Here is a 14,369-nt window from a genome sequence, read left to right on the forward strand (position 1 = left end):
GCATAATCTTTTCTCTTGCATAATATCTTCCACCATTATGTTGTAATGTTGATGACTCATTGTCTCTTGTGACTCTGGCGTGCACCTTCGCTTTATGTCTCCTGAGCTCTCCTGTTGCTAATTGTTGGACTGTCACAACAATTAGGTCACCGTTGAGTGTGTGTTTACAAAACCTAGCTGTGCTACGGCTCGAACCTGATACTCGCTGACTCACTGGTGGGGCGAAATGGGGGCCAACGTGGTGGCCTACCTCACTTATGTTTGCATCTGTGACATCTATGTGAGAGGTGATGTTGCCCCTGTATTAGATTTCATGCCTTGGTCAAATCCTCAACTGTTTGTCTGGATGCTTGCATGCTGACAGCCTTCTATTCGAGTGCATCATAATCTCTCGAGTATTGAAAGACACCAATGGCCATGTTTGCAATAAGACCATGAACAGACTGAGTCATGTTAAACCACTGGTTTCAGCATTAATTCAGAATTACCTCAGGACTGGGTTTTATATGCACAAATATGCAACAAGTCCTTTTGAAGGTAATGTAAATATCCACCTACATTAAACTCTAAAACAGCATCTCATTTAAACTAGAGACAGCCTAAACGCCTAAAATCTCTATCAGCACATATAACTTTTTATTTTAGACTAGTTGGTCACACACACACACACACACACACACACACACACACAGTGGAGTCGATGTATGAAATGCGCATGCGTGGTTATTTTCCAGTAGTTCAAGCTCCTCTGCCCGGAAACAGCGTTACCTCGGCAGCTGTACGAGGACAAAACGATTGGTCCCTGAGCATTTAGCATCATGGACTACACCCTCAACTGCATCATATTAAACCAAATGACTTGTCGAAACAGGTGGTGAAATAAGTGGCGTACAATCCTGATATACTATTTAGCACGCTAGTGTGCCATTTAAGAACTTTCTGGAAGATGGTATAACCACCAAATTCAGCACCACTTTCATTTTTCATTACACACATATCGCCTGGAAAACAAAATCTGAAGCAATTGTCCTTCAAATGTAAACAAATTAACGTGTAAAGAATAATATCGTTTTAAAAAAGTACATTTTTTATTTAAATGGAAATTTACCACAAGATGGCGGTAGTACCTCGGTAATATTTATAGCGTGCTTTAGCGCCCTCTGCTGGTCACTAGGCATTTTATTATGGAGCAAGTGAATGATTTCAAACACAGACATGGAGATTCCCAGTACTGTAGGTTGTTTTTGTGGGGTACTTCCTTCGCACTGACACAGGTGCTAAGTGCATTGCACTTCTGCATTTAGGGCAGCAAAATGCCATACTTCAAATTTAAGGTGGTTTACACTAGTGGTTATCAAACTTCCAGGCCCCATTTAACTGCAAAATAACTTCCTCCTCAGTGCAAATTTATTTTATGAACATAATCCAACTGTTCAAAAGTTATGTATATAAAGTACAGTACTGTACAACAGTCTTAGGCACATACAAAGAAATGCTGTAGAGCAAATATGCCTTCAAAATAATGAAATTAAATGCATCTACATTATTTAAAAAAAAAATACTATAAAGAGCAGTAAACCTTAATAAATGAAATAAAGTCAGTATTTGATGTGATGACACCCCCCCCTCCCCCCAATTTTTTTTTAAAATAAATAAAAATAGAAGTCTCAGGTACAATGAGTGTAGTTTGATAAGGAAATGAGCTGTAAGTTTTATTGAGCATCTTGCAGAACTTCAATTTTATTTGTAAAGTGCTTTTTACAATGGTCATTGTCTCAAAGCAGCTTTACAAAAACATATAAACACAGGATACAGATTTTAAATGTGCAAATTTATCCCAATTGAGCAAGCAGATGGTGGCGGTGGCAAGGAAAAACTCCCGAGGTGTTAAGAGGAAGAAACCTTGAGAGGAACCAGACTCAGAAGGGAACCCATCCTCATCTGGGTAACAACAGATAGTGTAAAATGAAGTCTGTTTGGCCTTAGAAGCAACTGTAGTCCCAGCAATCTGGAATTGGAGTAAATGAGAGCTCCATCCAGAGGTTGGAACGGAGAGCCGAATGGATCAGGATCTCTAGTATCTCCATAAAATCGTGTGTGGCTTGACAGAAGGAGAGAGGGAGAGAAGAGATTATTAGGACTGTGCTTAGCATAACAAAAAAGTCTAGTCATGGTAGGCTTGAGTAAACAAATACGTTTTAAGCCTAGACTTAAACACTGAGACTGTGTCTGAGTCCCGAACATTAATTGGAAGGCTATTCCATAACTGTGGGGCTCTATAAGAGAAAACTCTTTCCCCCGCTGCTGCCTTCGCTATTCGAGGTACCAACAAGCCTACATCTTTTGATCTAAGTAGGCGTGGTGGATCATAGAAAACCAAAAGGTTGCTTAGATACTGTGGCGTGAGAGTATTTAGTGCTTTATAAGTTAATAATAGTATTTTATAATTAATGCGTGATTTCACTGGGAGCCAATGCAGTGTTGATAAGATCAGGGTGATGTGGTCGTATCTTCTGGTTCTAGTTAGGACTCTAGCAACTGCATTCTGGACTAACTCGAGATTCTTTATGCTACTGGAACATCCAGACAGTATGGCATTACAGTAATCTAGTCTAGAGGTGACGAAAGCATGAACTAAAATTTCTGCATCATGTAGTGACAATACATTTCTTATCTTAGAAATATTTCTGAGATGAAAGAAGGCTATCCTAGTAATATTATCTACATGAGCGTCAAATGATGGACTGGAGTCAATAATCACACCAAGGTCTTTTACTGCTATATATGACAAAACAGAAAGTCCATCCAGAGTTACAATGAGATCAGAAAGCTTACTTCTAGCTACACATGGTCCTAGTACATCTGTCTTATCAGAATTATGTCAGAGGAAGTTAATAAGCATCCAACGTCTAATGTCTTTTACACATTCCTCAACTTTATTAAGCTGCTGTCGGTCATCTGGCTTTATTGAAACATATGGAACTAGTCACGGTTCTTCTGGAGACTTTGACTGTCGCACTTGCTTCTTATTTTTGCAGCAAAACCCAGCAGCCTTCATTGTGTTTTTTTTTTGTCTGAAAAGTGGTCTCTTACTTAATATGCTGCTTTCTTTACTGACATACAAACATTTTTTTCTGAAACATTTAATTTTGTGCTGGAAAACTAATGTTTGGGAATCAAATGTTTTTGTACTGACTCAATAATGTAGAAGTCATAAAATAAAAATCTATAACAAAGTTTGTACTAAAAAATAGGGTGCCTAAGCTCTTTGCACAGTAATATATGTGTACAATAATTTTCTGGCTATGTATTGGTGCCATAGAGCTTTTTATTCCTGAACCTTCCACCGACAGAACTTAACAGGTTGCTTGTTTTTGAGGTGCAGTTTGGGTTAAACTATTTCAATTAAAGTAATCAAACAGGTTAATAACCTTAAAAATTCAAGAATCAATATAAAAACTTCAGGTTATGATTTTCACCAGTGTAACAAAAAAGACAAGTAAAAGACCCGCTGACTACTTTAAGAACCAGTGTTCTATACCACCAGTTTTTCACAATCTAGCAATATTTATCCTGGACTCCCCTTTCCCTGTTATTTCCTCTTCCCAGTCTTTCCATGCTCAAGTACACCAGACTCTACCTTTTACAAGTAAATCACATGTTCATTTATTTTTTGGCTGTGGTCTCCAATAAACAGGGGTCGGGTGGGGTTGCTGTTGATCTCTAACAATCGAAATTATTATACTTGTTTAATTATTATAGATAAAAACCTGTGACTGAGCAACTTAAAGCTCAATACCTTGGGGGACCTACACAATATTAGGCAGTTAATTGGTGTATATTTGATTAATATATTGGATTATATTTATAAAATAAATCTGAGCTCTGATTTTTAAATTTTTTTTTTAATGAGAAGGTTTGCATGGAAATGGGAAAGAATCTGTGAACCTTATCTTACCCAAGCCTCCCAATATGGACCAAATTTGAATGAATTATTGTAATTATTTATTCATATAGTACTACATTACAAAATATTACACAGTTAGTTACAGCCATATCAAATATACAATGTACAACAAACCACAGAACCTTTAAAGATTATGGTCCTGAAAATCATCACAATGAACAACTCAATCTGTAGCATCCCAGTTCCACATGTACACACAGAGGGAGAAAGAAAAAACCCAGTTTTAACAAGGACCACATATTGTCCTGCATGTTCTTCTATTCTTCATCAACCTCTTCGTCAGGACAGCAATAATATTCAACAAAACAAATCTGTCCATCATCATTCCGTACAAGATACTGTAATGAGAGGAAACCTCGAGTATCTGTTCTCACTGACACCTTGCAGGACAGAGCCAGTGCCTTGGTGGAGGGTTTTAGTAGTGACATCTTGTACCTGTAAGAGCAGTAAGAGAACAGACAAAACTCAATCCAGGGATTAGATTAGATACATGATAGTCTAGTAGAGCCTTCAGTAGGCGACTCAATTACATTGTATCCACAGAACAACAACAACAACAACAACAACAACAAGAAAACAAAACAAAACATACTGTACCTGGACAATATGAAGCTGATAAACCGTAAATGGTATCAGTAAAACAAATTTCCCAATGATATTTAAAACCCTACTGCCAAGTGTCCTGGCAGTACCTCTGTGTACACCCTGCACAACTCGGTTTATACTCTTAAAGTGCCTTTGCAACACCATCACTGTGTCTGAAATCACTCCCTCACTCACTAATTCATCATTTCTTATTTCTTATTCACTCTCTTGTTCACATCTCTTCCCCAAGTAAGAGACTCACACGGCCGTCCACATGATGTAAAAGAAAACTTGATACATCAGGCCAGACCACCTTCTTCCATTGCGCCATGGTCCAGTTCTGATGCTCACATGTCTATTGTAGGTACTTTCAGTGGTGGACAGGGGTCAGCAGGGGCACTCTGACCGGTCTGTGGCTACGCAACCCCATACACAGCAAGCTATGATGCCCTTTCTAACATAACCAGCATTCAATTTTTCAGCAATTTGTGCTACAGTAGCTATTCTGTGGGATTGGACCAGATGGGCTAGCCTTCCCTCCCCACATACATCAGTCACCCTGGGATGCCCATGACTCTGTCGCCGGTTCACCGGTTGTCCTTCCTTGGATAACTTTTGGTAGGTACTAACCAATGTATACCGGGAACACCCCAAAGTCCTGCTGTTTCAGAGATGCTCTGACCCAGTCGTCTAGCCATAATAATTTGGCCCTTGTCAAAGTCGCTCAGATCTGTACACGCGCCTACTTTTCCTGCTTCCAACACATCATCTTCGAGAACTGAGTGTTCACTTGCTGCCTAATATATCCCACCACTTGACAGGTGCCATTGTAACAAGATAATCAATGTTATTCACTTCACCTGTCAGTGATTTTACCAGTGATTTAATCAGTGTAAATTTGGAGAATTTATACAACAATACAAAATGGCTGCATTTTAATAGCCCACAATATGGTGGACTAGGGAATGACAAAAGACAGGTCATCTTTTACCTGTTGGTCTGTGTCTTCGTGCACTGGAACAGTTCCATCATGTCAGAGTCTTTAGGGTAGTCATAATGAGCATTTCCTGAATTTCCAAATGTAGACAGCCTGTGGGGAAAGTAGAAGTTATCTTTGAGGGATATTAACATCAGCATAAATCTTAATATTAATACTTTAGCAAAATATCTCTAATATACAATATGAGTGCACTTTATAGCAACATTTAAAGACATTTAGTGTGTAAGGTTTAATTTGATCACAAATGGTAAAATTGTGTACATTAAGATAGTAATAGTCAAAATTACACCAGTTAAATTTTTTTGCATCTCCCTTTGAATGTGATATAAATATTCTCAGATAATCTGCGTGCAGTAGTAAAGACAAAGGGTGGTCATACAACTTCATCATATCCTCTGAGCAATTTTTGGATCCTCTCAGCTGTAATTTCTCCAGGAACAGGGTTTCATGATAAATATCTCTTTATCATCCATCTAGGCTCATTTGACCTTTTATATATTTAAATCATTCTCTCCCTCTCAGTGTTGGATAAAAATCTTATTTATCAATATATCTGCACCTGAAATAGGGATGACTTGGCGACATTGTTAGCTGCAGGATCTCGCTGGTCAAGTCCAGCTCTGAAAATGCCTCTTTCAAGCTGTCTGATTGAAGGATCACCTTGTTGGTGACATTGGTGCTGCAGAAATCGAAATCTAAAGGCTCCTCTGGCTCCTGGGTGTTAATCTTGCAAACGGTTACCACTCCTCCTTCCTCCAGGAACAGGGTTAATGGGTAGCCATAGCCATTGTAACACATTCTCAGAGCTGTGCTCACTCCTTAATGAGAAAAGACGAAGAGATGAGGTGAACTAACCACAGAGATGCACCCTTCATACATCAGTGTCAGATCCAATAGATGTATTACTTATGTAATTATTGATCTATGATTATCTATATTATTATAGTTACAATCTGCACTACATGCCTGGCACTGTGCTTCCTCCAAAGATGGTGAGGCAATCTAGCAGCACTGTGAGGTTCACCTGAAACCCAACTACATCCTCCTTCAGGGTGAACTCTTGAAAGATCTCCGCCTACAGAAACAAACACACTTTCTATTACACAAACCAATGACTCAGAGTTGACAGTATTTTCAAATGATGTTCCCCAAGCACCAACCTGAATGAAAGCATTTGCTTGAAGACATTTGGACTCTTCTACAGTAACTTTTAGTCCGTTTTGTGTTACGTTAAATATCGCATAGTCTTTGAAGGATATCGCTTTCAGGATGTTGGAAAGGTTCCTCACATTATCCAAACTAGCTACCAGAACATACTCATCATTTCCTAATTGGGACTGAGTTGACAGAGGCATCCTTCTCAACGATCAAGCATCTGCAAGCATAACAAACAAGAGAATGTAGTTCAGTATATAAAGTCATAACACCCTTAAGGAGAAAAGTTTTATTTCAAATCTGCACAATATTTAGGTCATGAAAGTCAGCCTAGTTTAACGGTATCATTAACTGTGTGATTAGCTTACGTTAGTATAGTAAACAGAGATACACTAACTGATATATAACAGTCTTATACTCACCTATTTAACACGGTTACCTACAAATATTACATTAATTACATATAAATTGTGTATAATCAAACACTTTTGGCGCTAAAGCCTTTGCTCTTCTTCTTCGCTGCTCATTTTCTTCTTCTTTGACATGTTTTTTGGTGGACAGACCGCATTACTGACATCTACTGACTGGAGTGTGGCGTGGCGGTTTCAAGGGATTTTCTTAAACTTGTCAAACTAAATGGTAACTTCTAGATACAAGAATTGAAAGACATTTTTGTGAATTATTCCCTTCCTATAACAATATGCTAATAACCATGCTAATGACTCTGAGACAGTTCCTGCGTCCCAATTCGCCTACTATCCGTCCTAATTAGTATCAGAGATTAGAAGTAGTGTGTCCCAAATCTTACATTTACGTTTACATTTACGTTTACATTTATTCACTTAGCAGACGCTTTTATCCAAAGCGACTAACAAATGAGAAAAATACAAGCAAAGCGATATATCAAGCAGAGAACAATACAAGTAGTGCTACCATACAAGATCCATTAATTGAGTTCCAGAAGAAGCAAAGTGCACAGAGTAGAGGTGGAAAGTGCAAAAATATATAATGTTTATTTATTTATCTATCTATTTATTTATTTTTTTTTAATGAGTGGGTTAGGTGTTCACGGAAGAGGTGGGTCTTTAGCTGTTTTTTTTGAAGATGGTGAGAGATTCTGCGGTCCGGATTGAGATTGGAAGTTCAGCATTTTAGCATGTTGAAATGAGTATCCCAAAGGTACCCAGATATTCTACTATTTCCGTTAGATTTTCAAAGTGTGGATCTGTAGATACTTGTTCAGTTAATATTGCCCCCCACAATTCCTTGCGCAAGGGTGGAGGAGTTGGCGTATTTTTGTAGGACAACCCGGAAGTTAGCATCACCCTGGTTCTCTCGATAAAAAGCCAATAGGGGTTTTCCATTGGTTTTTGGATTATTTCAGACAATAAACTCTGTGACCAACAAAGGTTTATGATTCTTACACGTTTTGTTAACCAAGATAATCTTCACAAATGAACACATCTTTTATTAATTTTTAAGCCTAAATACAATTGCCAGAAGTAAAAAGCTAAAAAGCTTAAGTTAGGCTATAAACGAACTATACCATGGTCGCACGAGTTCGTCACCTCCACTGAGCTTCTGACAGAATTAACATCACTACAATTTGAAGAAAATGCTACAATTGGAAAATACTATAAACTGATACATCTACAAGTTGGAAAGTTTGAGTTGGAATAATAATCTGCAACAGTGTGAGTATAAACACATCAAGTATGTAGTAGATGAGTTTTCCTGTTCGACTTGATGATGTTTTATGTACCCTACAACCTCTGTAGTCCCATTTAGCCACTTGTTAGCAACCGACATGTAAAAGCTTAACAAAAATCACAAGTGGGGTATTAGTGGTGTTTTTTTATGTTGTAGAAAAAAAATCTGAAAATATCGTCTTATTTCAGGAATATAAACAAAAACTCATTCAAACCCCCCACTGACTTCAGGACACTGGAACCGGAAGTGCTAAAATGCTTATTTCCATGTTTTTTACTCGTTTCTGCACCACTCTATTCAACGTGCAAACATGGTGGATGAGTTAAACGTCATGGATGCATTTTAGAGAGGTGTAAATGAAATGTGGAAAAATAAATCAAGGGTAAATTAAATTATATAATATACATTATATAAGGAGTAATGAAAGAAGTGAACGCTGAAATGTGATGAGGAGTTTGTTTACAGTGCCAGTGTGTAACTAGGCAACAATGTTCTTTTTCCGTTAAATGACGTGTTAGTATGTCCTAGTACTTGCATACTCTTTTACTACACACTCAAAAGTATGTGCTTCCTCACAAAAAGACTACGTACTTTTAGTGCATAGTATAAGTAGGCGAATTGGGAAGCAGGAAGTGAGCTCCTGGGCACAGATGTAGAAATGGGCGCCATATAATTCACTAGATATTTTGACTGCATACAATGTTTACAATGTTTAAAGTTTATTATGATCTTTTTTTCGTTGCCCAAAGTTCTACAAAAAATAATAAACACTCACTTCAAAGGTATAATGCTGATTTCTTTTTGTGACACTTCCTAGTTAATGCATAGGCTATTTCTACAGTTTTCAGGGAGACTTTTGGACCTTTAGGACTTTTGGATAATTAAAAAGAGTAACTTTAAACAGACGCATCTGGATTTGGGGCCCCTGAGTCTTGGGGCCCTGACCTTGTTCCTTGTAGACCTGTTCGGTAATCCATCCCTGCCCCTTCAGTGTCCAGTGATGCTATCAGACCTTCCCTTTGTGTGTGGAAACTAATGCGTATAACTTGATTTGATTATATATATATATATATATATATATATATATATATATATATATATATATATATATATATATACAGAGACACATACACTTTATATATAAAACACCAGCTCTTGTCTTAGACTGCCTCCTACACTCACTGCAAAGCAGGAATCACCAGTTCTGTTGTAAAAACTGATTTTACGAGACACATCTTGGAACATTCTACATGTTAATAGGGAAATCTTCCGTATAGATTGTATAGAAACATTATGCACGTACAGTTACATATACAGTGTATATATTTGACGTATAACCTGTAAATTATGAAATTCGTTTTAGGCAATGGATTAACGATGTAGAGTGCTTAAATGATTTGAATGAGTAATTTGACACCCGCTCTCCCCTCTCTAGTGTCGAAGTGGTACGACCCGCCCGTCTCCAAGGCAGCCGCAACACAGTGGGACGAAGGCGGAGTCACATCAACTGGACTCGGTCCAGGTGACACATAATCCAGTGCGTTAGAAAAGGACAAGTTGCTCTGTACTTTTTCGGTGAGGTAAAAGTGTGTTGTGTTATTTAGCGTAACATGCACTTTGAACCGATATTGTACTTTTCTCTCTCCTATACATGTTTTGTCATTCAGTGAAGACCGTGTTTATTATTGGTTAGCGTATTAGCTCCTACACTGATAAACCAGCATTTCGGCTAGCCTTATTGTTGTTCGTTAGCCGCCTAGCTAGCTAACGGTTGATCGGTCGGCATATGGTATGGACCTAGAGACTGTTTACTTCAGTGTATAAATATTCTTTGATGGTTTAACCAGTCTTAGCTTAGAGGACGAGTAGCTGGACTTTTGCTGTCATACCTGAACTAAACAGAGTACATTGTTGTTGTTGTTGTTGTTATTATTATTATTATTTTGCTTTCAGTTTGACCTGGCTGTGTTGTAACAGCTCCGTTCTGTCAGTTGGACTAACTGAGGTGTTATTAAGGGCAAAGTCGTGTGGTGTTGTGTTGTGTGATTAAACCCTAGCAGGCTCTGTCTACTGGTCATGGCGAAAGATCCCCTAGCAGAAGCTGGACTTCATTTCGATGAACTGAACAAGTTACGAGTGCTCGATCCAGATGTTTCCCAGAAGACCACCGAGCTCAAAGAAGAATGCAAGGACTTTGTTGATAGTAAGTTTACTGAAGATACAGTAAACAGTGGGTTTTTCAAAGTATTTTAAGTTAAAGCATATTTATAGGTTTTGCACCGATAACACTTTTTTCCATTCTTGATACAATACTGATATCGGAGTTATCAGTATTGATAACTCTGTGTGTATCAGCCAATACTCAGTATGGATCCAGTCAGTAACCCACTCTCACATTTACAGTTACAGTTATATAGTGTTTTTCTAGACACTCAAACCGCTTGTTGAAATCTCCTCAACCACCACTAGTGTGTAGCATCCACCTGTATGATGTGACGGCAGCCATTGTGCACCAGAACGCCCACCACACACCAGCTGTTAGTGGAGAGGAGAGTGATGTAGCCAAATCAGAGATGGAGATTATTAGGGGGACATGATAGAGAAGGGGCAGTGGGGGAATTTTACCAGGACACCGGGGTTATACCCCTACTATTTTACGATAAGTGTCCTGGAATTTTTAATAACCACAGAGTGAGGACCTCAGTTTAGCGTCTCACCCGAAAGACTGTGGTGTTTTTACAGTATAGTGTCCCCAATCACTGTACTGGTGCATTAAGACTGGGTACTGGCCAGGCTCAACCCTGCTTAGCATCAGTGGGACACCAGGCCAGAACTGCAGAGAGATATGACTCTAGCATAAAATGTGCAATGAAGATGGGTTCACATGCATGTTTGTCAGGTCAGTCAGCATCACAAGCATTTATGTCTAAAGTCAGTGACCAGTTGATTAGAACGTATCTCAAATCTGACCTGGTGTTGTAGTATCGTTTCATCCATCCATCCACTTTCCATACCGCTTATACTTCACAGGGTCACAAGACCCTGAACAAGGTGCCAACCCATCATAGGGCACAGTCAAACTCCCATTCACACACTACAGACAATTTGGTAATGCCAGTCAGCCTACAACACATGTCTTTGGACTGGAGGAAACCGGAGTACCTGGAGGAAACCCCAACAGCATGGGGAGAACATGCAAGCTCTACTTACCAAGGGCAGAGGTGGGAATCAAACCCCCAACTCTGGAAGTTCAGAGTTTCGTGTGTCCAGCGGAGTTTTCTCTCTTTGCTTTCTCCACCTCCCAAAAACATGCCAGCGTGTGAACTGGCAATGCTTAATTGTCCCTGTGTGAGTGTGTGAATGAATGTATGAATGTGTGTGTGCATCAGGTTGAATTCCTGCCTCATGCCGTGTGTTCCTGAGATAAATGTAATGTAGTTACTGAAGATAACTGAATGAGATTTTTGGAGGCTGGAAGGGTAGACAAACTGACAGGATGGCTTATTTACCCATTAACGCTCCACACCATGCTTTGACTACATGCTTCACTGTTTTCTGATAACAGAGATTGTCCAGTTTCAGAAGATAGTGGGTGGACTTATTGAAATGGTGGATGAACTGGCCAAGGAAGCAGAAAAAGAAAAAATGAAGGTATATATATTTATTTCAAATGCTCAAGTTATCTATGAACTGTATGAACTTGACTTGTTGTCGTGTATCATTTGACAGGCGATAGGTGCTAGAAATCTGCTGAAATCTGTTGCTAAACAACGAGAGGCTCAGCAGCAACAACTACAGGCTCTAATTGCAGAGAAGCGGATGCAGCTGGAAAGGTTTACTCATGTGTATTATGTCCTTGTTTCTTGTTCCAGCTGTACCTAACTGTGGCTGTGTGCACCCAAAACTACCCTCTTTAAGTTCTTCGTTCTACTTTTTGACAGGTACAGAATTGAATATGAAGCTCTCTCCAAAGTCGAAGCGGAGCAAAATGAGTTCATTGACCAGTTTATGCTGCAGAAATGATCTTTTCTTCAGCGTTTTGGCAAGAGGACAGAAAACTATGATGCTATGCGTCTCTTTGACAATGACTTCGCTAATAAGAAGTGGGATTCTCTCTTCATCTGTTTCAATACGTAAATTTAACAACCTCAACATATGACCCATATCATGACCAGTTCCTGGGGTTACAAATGTAATGCATCTGTTCCAGAATAAGGCATTAGATACAAGTATTTATATAAAACAACATATTTATACTATTTATAACAGAATTATTCTGTAAATCTTATTTTAATACCTCTTTTGCTACCAGGTAATAAATACAGTATCTGCATGTTACTGTAAATAATTACAAAAACCAAGACTTAAGTGTTTTGTTATCTGTATATTTTGTATCCTTTTTGTGATTCGAACACTTTGATTTTATTGCATCTTTAATTTCTTGACACCCTGGATTGTTCAAGGGACCACAATATGAGGTGTGTTTAAAGTTCAGGAAATTTTGTAACCAAACAGTGCATTTATTTACAAAATATTATTAAATACTTACACAATACCCGTTGTCAGTATTGCCTATTTTGACAGACAAGATGCATATAAATGTGATGATTATTTGAATAAAACTATTTTTGCTCATGCAGGTCTACATCTGTTATAAATCAAACAGCTTTCTGGTGTGGATAGCAGTTATAGTGATTCATTCCTCAATCAACAGTATATGATTATGGTCAAGTATTATTTAATCTTCAAAACAAGTAATACTCAGAACATTATTTCAGCTTCTTGGTCTTGGAAGAAGCCTTGGCACTTGGAGAGGCAGAATTATATGTGGAGCTGGAGAGCATGGTGAGGAGCAGCGTGAGGGGAATGAGCAGGTATGGAGCATAAACACACACCAGTGTCCATCGCTCCTTGGATGTTTGCGGACCCGGAAGAGGTGCCAATGGGAAGTTATGGAGTAAGATGTGGCCTAGGATGGGAATTAAAGTGGTGGCCACGTGCACAGAGTATATGATTGCTGGAGTCCTGATCCATTTGCATTTACCTGCAAATAAAGTCTTTAATCAGCTTTGCATTGTATACAGGTTAGAGTGCACGGCATTAACATATCACACTACTAGAAATCAGATTTGCATAATATCTAGCTACAGATCAGCTTGGTTCATGAGTCACTGACCTTTTAAAAAGGCGTATGCTGCGATGGGAAAGAAAGGCAGCTGAATAAGACTTTCACAGAATATGAAAGATTTAAACCAAACAGGTGGCTCCAGCACCATGGGGTCTCTGAATTCAGCTGCATACCACTGCAGTACGTCTTTAAACTGCAATGCAAAGCGTTATTTATTTACTTATTTAGTTATTTACAGACTGGAAAACCTGAACGATAACAACTAAAGGCGTTTTAAACAACTTCAGTACACACTTACTGGTTGAGGATACAACTGTTCTGGGAGTAGTGCTTGAAGATCAATGAAGAGAGTAATAGGAATGTGTGACGCAAAATAAAGGAAAAATACAATTTCTAAAATACGAAGCAACATTTTTTGTATGTGTATATATAAAGGTTTATAGAAATATAAGACACCGTTCGAGATAAAGAAAAGCAAAATTCCGCAGCTTTATTTGTATAAAGGCTTAAAAAAAGAGGAACGCGTCATGGCAACGTAGCCTCACGCGCCGGTATTCTCTCTTCCTATTGGCTGTTCACCTAGTTTGATAAACGTTGAAAAGGCGGGGCAATTCCTGAATGCTGGGTGACGTCAGAGATCAAAGTTTTAAAGGGCCAAGTTCAGTCAGGAGATAAGTTATCGCAGTTTGTACCTTTAGCCTGTGAGCTAGCTGTATATGTGTGTATGCAAGTATGTATGTATGTATATTATATATATATATATATATATATATATATATATATATATATATATATATATATATATATATATATATATAAATTAA

The 14,369-nt window shown here is 38.4% G+C and overlaps 3 protein-coding genes across 10 annotated transcripts; 1 reads left to right on the plus strand and 2 right to left on the minus strand.

Annotated features, from left to right (window-relative positions):
* Positions 1 to 3,982: 3,982 nt before the first annotated feature.
* Positions 3,983 to 9,296, minus strand: rad1 (RAD1 homolog (S. pombe)). 2 transcript variants are annotated; one of them, XM_017490122.3, is made up of 6 exons: positions 9,193 to 9,296; positions 6,713 to 6,927; positions 6,519 to 6,627; positions 6,112 to 6,370; positions 5,544 to 5,642; positions 3,983 to 4,402 (listed from the first exon to the last, which is right to left on the minus strand). In XM_017490122.3, exons 2-6 carry the CDS (start codon positions 6,905 to 6,907, stop codon positions 4,225 to 4,227), a joined length of 840 nt encoding a protein of 279 aa, XP_017345611.1. In that variant the 5' UTR covers positions 6,908 to 6,927; positions 9,193 to 9,296; the 3' UTR covers positions 3,983 to 4,224.
* Positions 8,127 to 12,972, plus strand: ift20 (intraflagellar transport 20 homolog (Chlamydomonas)). 7 transcript variants are annotated; one of them, XM_017490125.3, is made up of 6 exons: positions 8,127 to 8,401; positions 9,853 to 9,992; positions 10,475 to 10,620; positions 11,983 to 12,068; positions 12,147 to 12,250; positions 12,359 to 12,972. In XM_017490125.3, exons 3-6 carry the CDS (start codon positions 10,494 to 10,496, stop codon positions 12,438 to 12,440), a joined length of 399 nt encoding a protein of 132 aa, XP_017345614.1. In that variant the 5' UTR covers positions 8,127 to 8,401; positions 9,853 to 9,992; positions 10,475 to 10,493; the 3' UTR covers positions 12,441 to 12,972.
* A 161-nt stretch (positions 12,973 to 13,133) lies between these two features.
* On the minus strand, positions 13,134 to 14,076 carry tmem97 (transmembrane protein 97). Its single transcript, XM_017491479.3, has 3 exons — positions 13,844 to 14,076; positions 13,594 to 13,738; positions 13,134 to 13,461 (listed from the first exon to the last, which is right to left on the minus strand). Exons 1-3 carry the CDS (start codon positions 13,955 to 13,957, stop codon positions 13,187 to 13,189), a joined length of 534 nt encoding a protein of 177 aa, XP_017346968.2. The 5' UTR covers positions 13,958 to 14,076; the 3' UTR covers positions 13,134 to 13,186.
* Between the last annotated feature and the right edge of the window lie 293 nt (positions 14,077 to 14,369).

This window comes from Ictalurus punctatus, chromosome 17 (genome assembly GCF_001660625.3).
Source record: "Ictalurus punctatus breed USDA103 chromosome 17, Coco_2.0, whole genome shotgun sequence".
Taxonomy (NCBI): domain Eukaryota; kingdom Metazoa; phylum Chordata; class Actinopteri; order Siluriformes; family Ictaluridae; genus Ictalurus; species Ictalurus punctatus.